Raw genomic sequence first — 15,855 nt, 5'->3', positions numbered from 1 at the left:
ATGCATGGAGCAGCCCCAGCTCCAGGCTCCAAAGGGAGCAAGAGGAGGCAAGGTGCATGGCAAGCAACTGCACGGGAGGCTCAGACGAGCTGAGACCACAAATGGTTTATTTTTAAAACAGACTCTGAGAACAAGGATAACGAAGCAGCTGATGGGTGTTTTATAACCCGAGCAGTGTGTGAGGGCAGTGTCCGGAGCAGTGAGCCCCGCCAGCACGCAGCTCCCTCGAGGACTGGAGGTCTGGAAAGCGATTGCTGTGCATTCGGGAATGGGGAGAGGACCAGGAGAGAGCCTGCTGCTGAGAAAATGCAGAGGGGAACTCCCAGGCTGGCACTCCTCCTTAAATAAGGAGAAACCAGGAAAACTCACGAAGCCTAAAGGAAAGGCAGAGGGTGAACTCTCGCAGGTGATCCCGAAAGCCAGAGGAAGGCCGTGTGCGGCAGCAGGCAGCGAGATGCTGCGACTGGGGGAACAAGGAATATGCGAGGCCAAGGAAAGAAAAATGTCTGAAGGTGCCTGTGCTGGAGACGAGCTCTGGGCAACGCTGCGGGGGCACCGCGGGTGATCTGAGCGCAGGACAGGCCGTGACTGCCGGCAGAGCTGGAGACGGGGAAACTCACTCCATCAGACTGACTCAGGCTGATTCTGCTTTTAATTAAAGCGTCTATTTTTAAAACATCTCCCAGTGGTCTGCTATTAAATTATATTACCAGCATTTTTTAAGAGCCCTCTGCGTTTCAGACCAGTACTTTTCCCGCTTTTGTCAGCTTTATGAAGGGAAGGAGGCAGAGAACAGTGCTTGCCAAGAACGTCAGGAGGCTCTCCATCGCGCCCTGCCCTCTCTCCTGCCCGTCTGAAGGTCGCGATGCCGACAAAAACTATCAAGTCTGGAATGGGGGAGATGCCAGAGCCCTCCAGGCCCTCATACCCCTCCCTAGAGCCACGAGCATCCCGGCTGGCTCCTGCAATCCACAGCCAAGCACAACTGACAAGAAATTATGCCCTGAAAGCAGAATTACTCTCACTTAACCACAGGTATCTCCATCTGAAATAGCGCCTGGAGCTCCCCTTGCACACGGAGAGGGAAGGTTTACTCCTGAAGCACGGTCTGTCCAACAGCGAGGAGACGCTGCTCTACAGCAACACCAGCTGCGTCCCAGATGTGTCCTCTCCTCCTTGGCCACCGGCTCAGGGTGGCTCAATCAGACGGGCAGAGCAAACGGAGCCCTTGGCCGGGGAACCCTGCGCTGACCCTGCGGCGCAGGATGGGCTGCAGCCCCACCCGGGGCCTGCATGGGCTGAGCTCCAGCACCTTCCCCTGCAGGCAGCTCCCAGGGAAGCAGCCGCAGGCTCCAGCCCCGCGGGCACCTCCGACGGCAACACTTGCTCAGCTCCACGCGGGGAGCCCTGGCGAGGGCAGCGCCTGGCACACGTGCCCGTAGGGGGCCCACGCCAGCCTCGCCAGCACCGCCTCACCGTCCACATCGTGAAGAGCTCAGGTGAGCCGTTATAATCGCGGCCTTCATTTTTCTAAACCACGGCCTGAAGCGTTGAGCATCTCACTAAAGTGTCACTAAGTCAGCCAGAACCCCGACCCTGCAGTGCAAAAACAAAGGCATGAGCATGTAAAGCAACTCGTTTGTAAAACGCTTCCAAGGCACCAGAGTCAGTTAATTGTCTTCAAATTGATTTTAGTATCTGTATTCCCTGTAGACGTAACTCCAGGACAGCGACAGGACGTTCCAGGATGTTTCTTATTCCAGGAAACTCTTCATTTCAGTCAGAACCGAGTCTTTCGTATAATTTAATAACTGTTACATTGATTTCTCTTAAATCACCACAGTTCTGTGCACTGAAACACTTTTAAAAATTAATACTTTTTTTAAGAGTAGGTTAATTTCTCCCCCCCCCTTTAACAAGAAAGATTAATAGGAGATTGCAAGGGGCTGGTAGGGAAAAGAGAGCTGGTTTATGATTAACACGTGTGGTCAAGAGCCCCCATACACCACACGCAGATCAAACAAGGCTTTAACTGCATTTTTACAGCATTACTGCAAATGACTCTACCCAAGAGCAGCCAGCTCCTCCCTGCCCCCACAACCTAAAATCAATCTGCACTGACCTGCTTCCTCCAGTCCAAGCACAACTCAGATTTTAAAAAGGGTACCCGAGCTTCCTGCCAAAGCGTTTACACGTGGAACTGCTGCACTGCGGAGAAAAGGCTGGAGGTTCTGCAGAGCCCCCCCGCTGCATCCACACCTTCCACGCTCCACGGGAGCTGCTCACCCTCGCTGCCAAGAGGTCGGGTTTATTTTTCAGTGTAACTCATGGCAAAGGAAGTCAGAAGAGGCTTCTGTGCGTTCAGAAAAGTCCTGTTCTGGGTAGCCACAAGGAGCAAGTCAAATGAAGGTGAGCAAAGGCAAACACAGGCTGGCTATGAGAAACAGGCAGGACCACTTCAGATAACAAAAGGCTCAGAGGAAGCGGGCAGAGTTGTGTTTTCAGTAATTCTAACCAGGACAGAACAGTGAGAAATCTGTGGTGACCAAGAGCAGCAAGTATTTACGTGTCAGGTATGCTTTTCTAGAGCAGGCTGCTCTGCTTTATGGTAAAGCTCTGGGGACAGACCCCAGCTCGACACACACCTGCCCAGGGACAGCAGATGCCGAAGCGTAACTTCAAGCTCCTGGATTTAGTGTTTTGATGTGGCACTTAACAGCTCTTACCACCAGTGACACAAGATAGCACCAACACGGTAAAAACACATTTGCAGCAGAATTACTGCACAAATCACTGGATTCCAACTCACTGTCACCTGAGGCCGGGGGAGGCAAGGGCAGGAAGCGAGGGAAGCAGTGGGAAGCAAACCCTGCTGCTCTCCAGGACTCTGGTTTCTCAGTACATGTGTGCAGGCAGTAGACTCCTTCCATAGGCAGATGACACCACACGGTCTGGGCAAGACTCTGGCTTAAGACAACGGTTCCCAAGATCAAGAAACACTATCAGACCCCAATATGGCCTCACGTAAGTGTTTTCTAAACCTCAGTTTAAGCCATTTGTTTATATAAAGAATGCCAACAGACCGGCAAGGATGAATCACCCAAGAGCAAGCCAAAACCCCAAAATACTGTGGAGAAAACAAATTCAAGTTCACGTCAGGCTGTTCTGGCCACGCAAATGAAGCACCTTCTCCAATCTGCAGAGAGAGCTCAGCAAGGCTCCAGCCATCCTCACAGAAATCACCCTTCACCGGGCCCAAGCAGCAGCAGTAAGTGATTCAACTAAAAAGAAATCCCTGGAGCAATTACGAAATGTGGCAACTCCCACTCAGGGCATCTTCAGGCCAGCAAAGGCTTTACACTCTGCAGGTCCAGCTGAGGACCCTCCAAAACAAAACACTGCGAGAAGAGAGGGGGGAGCAAATGCCAGTGCTGGGAGAACTTGAGTGCCCCACGCCCCAGGGCACATGCACGCTCCTCCCACCATTGCCACCAACAGTGAGTGTTTACTACACAAATACCTCAGAGTCATTAGTCGTTTGCTCTTTAGACCTTTTAAATCTTTTTTCAATATTCCTCGAAAACTGTTTAAGGAGACAAACTGCCTCCAGTTCGCCTCCACCCCCCGAGGCCAGGCCAGGGTCCCGGGGTGCCTGCGGGTACATCCTGGGGGGGCAGCGCTCCCCGCTCGCTGTCAGATCACAGGCAGGGATGGCAAAGCATCGCCCCAGACCAGAGGTGACACTTCCACCTCCTCCCTCTGCCCCCTCAGGGCAGCATCGGGCAGGCTGCGACCTAAGGGCACTGAAAGCTCTGCTGTGGCTTTTGGTATCTGAGAGAATAAACACTCTGCACCCATCTAGGCCGGCAGCACAAGCTCTCACCCCGTCTACCTGTCTGCCCAGTGACGACAGATTTAACCAAGAACCTCTCACCAAAGCGTGCAGCAAGCTCCTCATGTTCTCTCTTTGCTTTCACTCCTCCGTCTGGCATGGTTGGAACAGCACAAAGTTTAACAGGACTTGCCACTCCTACCACCGCACCAGGCGAGTGTGGAAGAGACAGGTACTTTCCTGTACAGTCACCTGGGAAGGTGTAACCACCCAGGCTGCTCCCACACCTCCCGAGTGCTTCAGCTTCTCAGGCAGATTGTTAATATTTAACAGATTGGCATCTGGGACAGCAAGAAATCAGTAAAGTCGAAAATACTGCTGAAGCAAGAGATGGAAAAGCTCCAGGACGCTCCCAGATTACTCCAGACTGATGCCACTGCTCCAGTAAAGTGCCTGCTGCTCTACCAGATCCAGGCTCTAATTCTGGCTCCTGAGAAAATATCATCAGCTTTTCTTCAGATGAGCAATGACTGGTGGTTCAGAAAGCCCGAGGTTTTATCAATGGATTTCCACGTTAGTGGTTCTTCCATTCTAACACACAAGAGCACGAGGAACAAGCTGCGTAGAAAGCTCAGAAGCCAAAAGCTGTGTGTTCAGAAGGGCTGATCTGGCTCCATGCTGAGCAGAACAAGCCCTTTGAGCTGGAGGACGAGCAAGGACTGAAACACCTCCTCAAGAGAGAGCAGAACACACACCACCGGCGTTATCTCCCGTTAACGGGCACTGTCACACCTGACGCCCGGCACCATGCCTCCGAGGTACCACGCCACCAGAGCAGCTTCGGATTGGAAAACAGAGCTCCAACAAAGGTCTAACTTAGTGCTTCTCAGTTTGAGAGCACACAGGGTGACACATCACTGCCTTGGGTTATCTGTGGGAATCTCCAGAAAGCCCCAGGCGGTAACCTGGATGCAAAGGCTTACAGACAGCCACCAACCGGGGCTGAAAGGCACCTGCAAGAATGCTCTGTTCCTCACGGGAACCCACACGGCACTAACTGCTGCTACGGGGTACAACACCCAAGTCAAAGAACTGGCTTGGCTGTGTCCGATTCAGAGAAGGACACTTGATTGCTTCTATACTTGAAGCAGAACCTCGCAAGCACATGGCAATAGCTGCAGTCTCACAACAGTTGGCTTGGAAAGGAAGAGTCCAAGCAGAAGTGAAACCACCTACAACCACCTTGCTCCCACCCCTCACTTCCTCTTCAGCAGGATGAGAGTGGCACAGGAATTATTTCGTGTTCTGGAAATCATTTGAGGCCATTTGTGTCTGGTTTGTCTTGGGGCCCTCCTGCCCTTATCACCTAACCAACACAAAGAAGCATCTCCTCGTCACAAAGAATCTCCAAAAATCTGATCTTCCAAGCCGACTGAGATCAATTTCCGTGATGCAGCAGGGGAAGGAAGCCGATCAACCACTTAGATACTAGAAAATACGTAAGTTAAAGAAATAATTAAGCCCTTTTCCCGTTAAACCCATCAGCCAAACTACACCAGACCTATGGAGAGGACCCCTCTCCCTATCACAGCCTGTTAAATGGCTTCCACAAGTTGATGAGATCACATTTCTGTCTCATTCCTCCTGCAATTAATTCCGCAGGAGGCAAAGATCAATGCTATTACGACTCATTTACTTATCTGGTTTTATCCAGTTAGAAGACTCTGGTCAACAGCTGCTGGTGAGGGAGCAGACCCGCAGCGGCAGGCCAGGCACTCGCGTGGGCTCTGCTCACACTTGGACTATCACACAGCAGCTCACCTCAAAGGGCACAAATCCCCAGCACATGTAAATCCAGACCTGCAGAAATCACAGCCCCGAGGAAGTTCAAAACCTCTATTTAGCCACACCAAGAAAATAAAAACACAATGAGGGGGGAATTAACACATCCCCCTCAAGAAGAGGCAAAATGCATCAATGCGCTGATGCATCAATTAATGAATCACGCAGGAAGAAGAGACAGATTACGAAGCAAAAAGTTTCTGTTTGTAAGTGTCTTGACATTCAGCAGTTACTGACAATAAAACATATTTGAAAGCACAAGCATCTTAACAGGGCCCAGGGAAGGGTTTCTCAGTGTGGGAAGCCCAGCCCAGAGGGCACCTGTACTGCCCTGCTTCATCCTTGGGTGAGCAACTCAGGGGGACGTTGCAAGGCACGTTTAGAATTAATCAGGAAACATCTAGAAAGGTCAGTCTTCACCTGAACACAGAAGGAGGATAACACCCGATCTCAGCTCCATCTCAGTCACCACCCAAACAGTGCCCGGGTGCCCGCAGCTCACACAGACCTGCAGCAGACACTGCTGTGCGCGGTTCCCACACCCAGAGGAAGCCTGGCTCTGCTGGGGAGCTTTGTTGTGACCAGAAAAAAACAATACTTTTAGTGAAACAAGTCTGACTTAGAGATGAAGATTTTGAAGAGAGCCCGGGGTTTTGCAAACCTCAAAGGTTCTTCTGAGACCCTCCAAGCACCCCTGAGGCTTGAAGGTCCAATTTGTCAGCAACTGATAAGCCCCCAACCAACCTGTTAATCAGGTCTCATTAGAAGACCTCAAGCATACTAAAAAATAAAAATAAAATTATCAATCACTAATTTCTAACACAAGCTCCCTGTAGCATTGTCTAACCAGAAAAGCCTCTCTGCACATGGCTTGAAGCCCATGCCCATCCCTGACACAGCCCTGCTCCTTCCCCGGCCCCTTGTCTGATGGGAGGGTCTGCTCAAACAGTCCAGGACACAGGCTGGAAGCCAAGGGGTGCTCTGTAGCTCTGTCTGCACTCCTCCTCCTCCTCTGTGTCTCTGGAAGCAAGGCGGGCTGGGCGCTTTGCCCACCTGAGGCTGGACTGCATCTGGACCTGCGCCTCACCAGAGAACCGCAGCCGTGACGTCCTGACCTGGGAGGGCCGAGACTGGGGACTTCATTCCGCCTGGCTGCTACCTGGGTAGCTCAGAGCAGGGTGACATTCTGCAGTTCTGCTCACTAAGGATCTTCCTATGCTGGGGGAAACACTAATGCAAAGAACATACACAGCCAGACACCGATAATATCTATGTTAATTCCTAGAAAGGATATAGCTAGTCCCTTCTTTATTCCAGGTCAGCTCTGTCATATCAGCTGCTTTCCAGTCTTTACTGACCAACCTCATCACGAGAAGTTGCCAAAACCCGTGCAATATTTCAGAACCTCCGTGGGAAGAGCTCCTGCCCACCCCGAGAGGAGGATGCCTCCTGGTCCCCAGAGATGCCAAATGAACCAGGGGGACTACTCAGTCCTCCCCCACTTCAGCTCTGCAAAAAAGGAACTGGCTCCAGTCTCAGTTTGCTAGGCACCGAGTCAACGTAATCCCGAAATATCCACCACTCAAGAATCCACGCCTTGCAATCAGTGAGAAAGCACAGGCAGCATACGCCGCCCGCCGTGAAGAGTGTTTCAAGAGACAAATGATTTGACCGTCTGAAGCACGTTCCAATTCACACTTACCTACATCCTCCTGCAAACGGGACTCTCCCATGCACTTTCAGTTTGTTAAACATCACTTGAAAAAACAGAAGCAATTTTACCACAGATAAGCTCCTACGGAGCCAACAGATAGCTTCTGAATTACTGTTGTCAGAGAATCCATCCCAGCTGAACCCAGCTCCTATCAGGTGCTGGATAAATTTAAGATATTGCCCATCTCTTCCTTTCCCCTCAATAAGGCAATACTGAAAAATAAAACCCATCACCATAAAGTACCATTCTCCCCCCAAGCCATCAGTAGCTATGTACTTACCTGAGGAAAATCACCATTTTTTGGTAAGAAGTCAGTGGGGTCCACAGATGCATAGTTTGTATCCAAGAAATGTGGTCTGCTGATGGAATTCATATAAAAATCGTGAGGGGAATTAAAATATTGCCTGTAAGGAAATGGGAAAAGCAGTTATTTCCTGTCAGTCCTGAGTATTTCCCAGGTTGCTTCAGACTCCAGCAGCAGCAGTGGAGCTGCAACTATGGGGTGACACATTAAAAAAAAAAAAAAAAAAAGCTGTATTTATCCAGAAGAGATATCTAGGCAAAATAATACATCTACCCGTTATATCCCACTTCCCAGATTCAGTAGTGTCAGAGTCTGGAAAGCTGTACTAAGAATTCAATTCTTGGCAATTTGTGTAAACCAGGAAGGATTTAATAAAAATGGTCTGTGGGACTAAATAACGTTCCAGTCCTGACAACAAAGCAAAATGAAGCCTCTGTGATGTCCCAGCGCCAAGCGCTTGACGGGCGTGATGGAACGTGACAATCACACTCCAGAAGGACAAGCATCACGTTTCACGGAAATATCCCACCCAAATGCTAGTTTGGGCCATAAAAGTGAAAGAGGCCCGAAAGGTGGCACAGGCGGGGAAGGGAAACCACACCCGCCGCAGAGCCTGGCCGGGAGGTCGCCGCTCCCCGCTCCGGCTCCCGGCCAGACAAAAACGGCAGCGCTGGGGACATGCAACCCTAGACTGAACCACCGGCCCAGACAGAGATGAATTATGGATGTAACCGACCGTACTAAGTTACAAAGCAAGATCTCTGCTGAACCAACAAGTGAGAAAAGCGAAGGCCTGCGCCCGCTCCCTCCCAGGCAGGGCACACGCCGGTGCTTCCTCCGGCCCCGTCCCGCAGCGCCGGCTTCCTCGGAGCAGAAGAGCGGAGCGTTCCCTTCCTCCTCCCCGGGAGCAGCCTCTGCCTGGCCTTAGAGCCATCTCCTGGTTCTGCTCCTAGCCAGGCGAGCCCTTTCCCTCTCCTGCAGGAGCAAGGAATGTGCTTCGTAATCCTTCCCGTCAGGGCCGTGCACTCGGCGCTTGGGCAATCGCCACCCAACACGTTTGCATGCTGGAACCACTCAAACATTTCACCCGACCTGACTGGTTTCCTCTTGTGGCAAGTTCTTCCTATGCCAGAGTTACAGAACCCACAGCAATAAACTTTAACAAGGCACTGGGGGGGAGGGAGAAACAAAATGTAAAAAGAAACACTACCCAGGAGCAGAGCTGGGGGATGACTGCGGGGCCAAAGCACTATTAAGCAATTAAAATGCCATGTGTGGCTAGCAGCTCATTAATACGTGCTTAACATTTACATATGTATTTATGTGCAAACACAGTTATCTCGCCCTGCTAAATACGTTTTTCCTGCTCTTTTTTCATCATTAAAGATAACACCCTCAAAAGGGATCAGCTCCCTCCTCTCCTCTTCCCTTTTTCCCTTCTCTTCAGGGCTGCCGCTGCTCCACCGACCGCACGGAACCAGGGACTTAAGGCCGTGCCAAGGTGGAGGGGAGGGTCAGCACACCTGCATCAGCAGCTCTGACAACCCACTGACTCCTGCCTCCTCCTCATCTCTCCCAGCAAACGAAAACCCGTGCATGAATTCTGGGCATTAATGTACCTACACGCAGGGAAGGACCTGGTGAAATTGCTTTCAAGTTGAAACCGTTGTGGTCTCACTGTCTCTCTTGCATGAGGACAGAGCTTGGCCAGCACTAACGAACTAACCAAGGAAGGGGAAAACTATTTTTACCAGAAAAGTGAACACAGCCTCGTATTTCAGCAGCACCCCGTGGTCTGGGCAAGAGTCAGTTAAGGTAACGGGAAGGAGACCAAGACAGCCCCAACCTCCCCGGCCTGAACTGCTGAGGAATGACCAGCTCTGGTATGTTATTTTGTTTCCCTTAATCTTGGTTTTCAAATCTGTGAATGTGAGATGCACTTTTCTTCTTGCACTCTGAAATAGGAGCCAACAGCAACTCAGTGCACTGCTTTAAGATCAACTTAGGAAAGCAACCCAGCATGCAGCGTTTGCCAGAGTCTCTTTAGGACCTTTGGTGCTGTGCTTTACCTTTCCTTAAATAAGAACTCAAAGATATTCACCCTCATTTGAAGAGCTGGCATAAAGCCACTGTAAAGTTAGCTTGAATTAAACTGAAAAAAAAAAAAAAAAAAAAAGAAGTGTTAACTGGAAGAATCAAGTCTGTGAACCTTGCTGTAGTGCTAAAGCAGAGATGTGAAAACAGCCTCGTCGCAGATTGCCCTGTACGTACCTGCTCACCCTCTCCAGGGCTTAGATACTGGCAAACTGCTCCACGGAACCTACTCCGGGTCTCAGAGTACTACTCCCCCTCAGGGGCTGAGGGTGTTCACTGGATAACTAATAACTGCTTTAGAAAGCAAATTTATACCGGGTTTAATCACGCTGGATTTACAACAGACTGCCTGTTTGCAGCCGTACCCCGAGATCTGACTTTGAGCTGCAGCCCTAAAGGGGAACCTCTGGGTGGGAATGGAAAGCCCCACCTGCATTCAGCAGCCTCACAAGCCGTGTGCTGGCGTGGAGAGACCCAACCTGCCCCCGAAGAGCCAGACCCAGAGCTGGGCCGGGGACACGCTCAGCTGAGGCCCATCCGAGCGCTGTGGGCGAGTGCTACAGGAGTCCCTGCGAGGACACCGATTCGCTTTAACCATTGAGGTTGGCTCTTGAGGCAATCGGGGCCCTACAGCAATTACTAACCTTGTAATAATTAAATACACATGCTTATTATTTAGTCAGTGCAACTCATCTTGTCAGCGCTGAGATCAGAGTTTAATGAGTTAACGCTAGGGAGTTCTGGAGTCATCCTAGTTCTCTGGGCCGCAGAAAACCAAGTGCTGATCTTGCTGAATAAAACCAGACTTCAACCCAAATGACAAAACACATTTAGTCGTAAGCTCCTGGAGAAACTTCTGCGCTAAGGTAAAGCCTAGTCTGCAGAAGTGCTGAGCTCCACAGAGAGGAGAGGAGCAGCCCCCAGAAGAGGAAGGCTCCATCGCAGCTCTGCCAGCACCAACACCGCTCTCTCTGTGGAGACGTAGTCACCCCAAAGAAACCACAGGGGCAATGGGGAAGGAATGCTGGTCTCCCACTTCTCTTTGAACTCTGTTTCACAAGAGAGAAAGAGGGAATCTGGCTGAAGAGCTCAGTTTGAAGAAACCAGCATTCCGGTGTGCGAAGAGGCGGATGCGTGTGCTGACCCAGTGCATGTCCTTCAGCAGGTACCAGTTAAATCAGCGTCTGCTCTCTGCCCCACAAGCAAAACAAGCCAATAAAGCAAGCCCAGAAATTCAGCTGTAAGAAAAAGAACATTTAGAAATCTAACTATAGGGACATTTCCCTGCAGGAAAACACGAAGGAAAGCTCAGGAAGGCGTGCAAAGTTCAGAACCCGCCAAGCACCAACACTCACTGCAGAGAGCTCTCCTACCCTTCTCTAAGGAGTAAAGCACCTGGCCCAGAGAAATTCTTTCATCCCCGAGTCCTGGGATGTTCTGAGCTGGGTGAGGAGAATCTTTGGATTGTATCAAGCTCAGACAGCTTTGAAGAGCCAGACTGGTTTTGCTGCCACCGGCTCTGGAGGCAGCATCAGACCAGCCTGGTCCGAGGCAAACCTGAGCTGACATCAGACAGAACCAAAGCATCCGACGCCGACCCAGCTGGGGTCTCAGGGCAGGGCTACTGCACACGCGCCGTGTTGGGGGCGTGGGTTGTTGTTGGGTTTTTTTATTTTGTAAAAAAATTGATCCTTTCCTTCAGCGTTCCTGAAGCTCAAGACTTTCCACAGCAGGACCTGCTGCTGGCCAGGCTCTTGGAGGAATCCACACCTCAGCGGGGGGCAAAGCAACGCAGCCCCCCCCAGGCCACGGGAGGTGAGACCAGCACCTGGGGGGGCTGCTGGGACCCTGCGCCTGCCTTCCACTCTGCGAGTCCTGGCCAGGCCCGAGGCTCCGACGTGCCAGCGCTGCCCTTGGGGACACCAACTCCACACCTCGGGCACCCACACATCAGAGACGAGCTGGCGAGGACACAGGCAGCCTCGGTGCCGGGCTGGCACTCCTCCTCCTCCCCACCATTACACCAATCCATGTTTTTCAAAGCCTCCTTTACTATTTTAGCAAGCAACACTCCATACAACATGACAAAGCAGAAAAGTGCATGAAAACCCAAGAAAAAAGGGGGATGGTGTTTTGGAAACTGGGGAAGAAATCCTTGCTCCAGGTTTTGAGAATACTTTTTTGCAGATGTGTGACACCACTTCCAAGAGCACAACTGGACTGACCCAGATCTCCCTGAAGCAAGGAAGGTGCTGAGCCTGCAGCTGCAAGGGAAGCCCAGCTCTGCAGCAGTAATTGCCTTAGAAATGAACTGAGCTACAGCTCTTCCCTGTGGGGGACCTGAACCTCGTTTGTTCTTTCAGCAAGGTTTAATACACTGTTTACATTTTTCCAGGTTACAAAAATCTGAACCAAAGAGGTAAAGCTCTGGTATCTTTTAAAGAAATTCTCTAGCATGAAAGTTAACTACTGAAAAGAAACAGGAAAAACCTGCTTCAGGACAAAGCTGTTGCTATGAGAATAAGCCATGTCCAAACACAGCCACTTGCAAATGAGATTTCTCCTGCAAGGATTTTGAAGAGAAGCCTGTACTTACCCTAATGCCATCTGCATTCTTCTATTTTACAGCATGGGCTATAATTACAACAGCCTTTAAAATCCCATTTCTCAATGTTTCCATCCCTGTCAGGATTCCTACCTGTAACGCCCTAACCCTAAATCCACCTAAAAAAGATTCAGCTGCAGTTTTCCAATACAAAAGCCAGACTTTTGTTGTGAAATACAAATATGGAAAAATCTCACCTGAAAGGTAATTTTTACAACTACCAGGACATGAAAAACAGGAAGCTAAAGGTGCAGCCCTGGCTAAATCATTCTCTAGCAAAGAATTACTACAATGAGCCTCGTTTCCAAAAGTAACTATAGCAAAGTCAACAAGTTCACATTTGTGTTAAAGCCAGGCATGTCTTTGCAGGATCAAGGCTACAGCCTTTCCAGCAGAGCTGACACCAGCAGCACTAAACAGGAAGAAAGCAAGGGGCAAAACCAGAACAAACGGTCAAAGAAAAAAAACCAGCACAATAGATAAACACAGTCTAATCCTGTGGTTCAATACAGCAAACCAGAAATTCGGTTACAGCTCTCTTGAGGATTCACAAAGTGTAATTTACAGGAATCACGCTCAAAAAGTCCACCCTCTTCCAATCAGAGCCGGGCTGGCTGAAAGCAAAGCGACTGAATTATCTGGGAAGTCCTCTCACCTCTCCCCGGGGCAGCGCCCGGGCACAGGCAGAGCCCCCACACACAGGCAGAGCCCCCGCAGCACCTGCAGGAGCCTGAGCGGCCCCGCAGAGCCGCCCCTGCAGAGCTGGGGGGCCCAGGCTGCGGAGGAAACAGAACTACGGCAGCAAGAGCCGCCACGTCCCCAAGCAGAGGGGTGATCCTCAGCGCTCCCAGCCGGGCTGCAGCTGGGCCCATCTCCAGGACGGATCTCTGCTTCTCCACCACGATGCTAAAATAAAATCCCTCTAGGAAGGAGGTTAATCTAAATCCTCGAGCACCTGGAACACAGCCCTTAGCTCACGATATCGAGTGCTGTTTCTTTTCTTTTTCCTTCCTCCCACCTCTGACCTAAATAAAAACACATCCTGTATATCTGTGCCACTCCCTGTATTCACCAAGAGACCAAAGCAGCCGCCGATCAGCCCTCCAACCTTCCCACCACTCAGCATCTCCCAGCAGAGTTTTAATCCAAGTCACTTGACAGTGGCACAAGGCCACTTTATGTCATCCCAAACATCTCCTGTCATATCCTACCTTCTGACCCAGGGTGGGGGCTCATCATAAAGGGGGAGAAGGAAGAACAGGGTTTATTGTTACATAAAGATCCCTCAAAAATTTGGGGCATGTAATCTAGAAGTTTTTCCAGTGAATCCAGAAAGCACAGGGCTGATGTTCTTCCCACCACACAGGGCCCCTGTTACCACACAAGGGTTACTGAACCCCCTCCAACTCCACAGCACTGAACTCTGCTGTACACCAGGTAGCTTTACTTAGAAGTCAGTCACGATTCCTCACCCGAGCCCGTACTCATCACCTCACACCCTGGGGGATGACATTATCAGCAAAGAACATCAGTTATAACCAGAGGAAAAAGTCGTGACTCGATGAGCTTGGGGCTGTGCAGCGGGGGGCTGTGCATGTGTTTTCAATACTGACATGAGATGGTAACGTTTAGTCAGCTTCCAGTCACCTACCCAGCAAAAGATTTTCATTTCACTTCACCCATAAGGCTGCAGTCTGGTACCAGTAATACCTTCCTCCCTGTCAGCACCGTCTGCATAAAGCTCAAGACTACATGACGTATTTGCTCAGCTAGACCATGCTAATGGGCTGGTTTTAAGAACTCCATTAGTGTAACAAATCCAGGCTGAAACAAGGCTGTTCCTCCCTTACAGCAGCCTCCAGGTTTACCAGAAATCACAGGTTTTCTCTTCTTGCCCTTTTATTAAAAAAAAAAAAAAAGCTATTTGCTGCATTTTCCAAGATGTAGCAGTTTATGAAATGCCACAAGATCAGTCTGTGATGCAATTATTTCCCCATCAGTTAGTGAAATAAAGTAAACAAGCAAAGCAGTAAAGAAACAGTTGAATCACGGGGTGTGCAAGAGCAGAGGGGAATTATACAAAGGAGAACAGCACTCACTGGTTTTCACTTGGGAAAGATGAGGTTGGGAAAGAGGCAGGGTAGCAGCTACTCCACGAGTCGGCAGCCAGCACGGAATTCTGCAAGGAGAAAGCAGAACAGTCAGAGCAGCAGAGGCCTGGCACAGCGACCTGCAGCTGCGGCTCCCAGGCCAGCCTCAGCACCTTCCCTCAGTGCTCCCCAGGGCAGTGGCGGCTCCTCGTCGCTCGCAGGAGGACAATCCGAGGGCTGCACCCCAGTGTCAGCTCTCAGACCTGCTCTCCTGTTCCTGTCCCCAGAAGGACAGCGGGGACAGTCCCCTTCCCTGGCACTTTAACCTCTGGGGAAAGCGTCACCAGCCTGTCATCTCGAAATTGGGGGGCACAGGTCAGCTCCCCAAACCATCGCTCTCTTCTGTCTTCCCTCCTCCTAAACAGCCTCCGACATTAACAGGAAGCTTTTAGCTCGGCACGGACCAGTACAATCATGGAAAGAATAAGGTATCTTATTACTCAGCTACAGATCAGTCTTTCATCTGTCCTTCTCTGTGTCCAGAGCAGTGCTACCTCATGCCTGAAGCAACATGCACTTGGTGAAACGGGCCTCTTTTAACCTCTATATTCCTATATGTGACAAAACTCAAGCAAGAGTTACAAACAGAAAGCTGCAGGAGCACGTAAGCTATTTTGGGATAAGGGTTTACTTTTTGCCCTGTTGAGAACAAATGCATCAGGGACCCGGTCTTGTTTTAGCAGCCATATCAGGACTGGTACAGCCCTGTTCATCTCATCCACTCTCAAAAAAGGCGCAGCTGGCCCCAGCAGTAGATTCAGCACGTCTCAGGGAGACAAGCTGGGGCAGACACAAAGTTTGCTGTTCTGCGTCAACTCCAGTCCCTTCCTGGGGAGCCCAGGACCCACGAGCTTTTAGAGGGGCATTGCTTTAATCACAGCCCTGCTCTCCTCCTCCCACTCGGAAGGCAGCAGCCAGCCGCCCCCCAGCACTCCCAGTCAATACTCCACATCCCTGGAGAGCTGCCGGCAGGGCTGGTGAACGGCTCCTGCAAAGAGGCACGAGGACTCCCGGGCTCCGCTCGGGCTCTGCAGTGACACCCTCCGCCGAGCCTCTCCCAGCCCCACGGGGCGGCCGCGGGCCCTCACCTCCAAAGCTGGCACAGCGAGCTGGGAGCGGAGGCCGGGGATGCTGTAGAGGGTGTTGCCGGGCTGCTGGTGCTGGGGCTGCGGGAAGTTCTCCCCCCCGTCCATGGCAGGGTGTGCTGAGGGCATCAGCCCGCGTCCTGCCGCATGAAGTCCTCGGGGCAGGGGGAACGGGCTACGGAGCGGCGGAAGGTTCTTTATCTGTGCTCTTCACCCTGCACCATGTCCT

At 51.0% G+C, this 15,855-nt stretch overlaps 1 protein-coding gene across 2 annotated transcripts in view; it reads right to left on the bottom strand.

The window, feature by feature from the left end:
• The window catches only part of SBNO2 (strawberry notch homolog 2), a 48,753-nt gene extending 32,898 nt beyond the window's left edge, over positions 1-15,855 (bottom strand). The window contains exons 1-3 of one of the 2 annotated variants that reach the window (XM_026865062.1): positions 15,630-15,855; positions 14,491-14,570; positions 7,669-7,792 (exon numbers count right to left, since the gene is read on the bottom strand). In XM_026865062.1, coding sequence (XP_026720863.1) covers positions 7,669-7,792; positions 14,491-14,570; positions 15,630-15,755 — 330 coding nt within the window. In that variant the 5' untranslated portion in view covers positions 15,756-15,855. Of the gene's footprint in view, positions 1-3,934; positions 3,963-7,668; positions 7,793-14,490; positions 14,571-15,629 lie in introns of those variants that run through there. The other variant, XM_026865064.1, reaches the window with a different exon arrangement.

The sequence above is a fragment of the Athene cunicularia genome, assembly GCF_003259725.1.
Source record: "Athene cunicularia isolate RWA chromosome 28 unlocalized genomic scaffold, athCun1 chr28_part1, whole genome shotgun sequence".
Lineage (NCBI taxonomy): Eukaryota > Metazoa > Chordata > Aves > Strigiformes > Strigidae > Athene > Athene cunicularia.
This window is presented reverse-complemented; position numbering and strand designations above follow the sequence as displayed.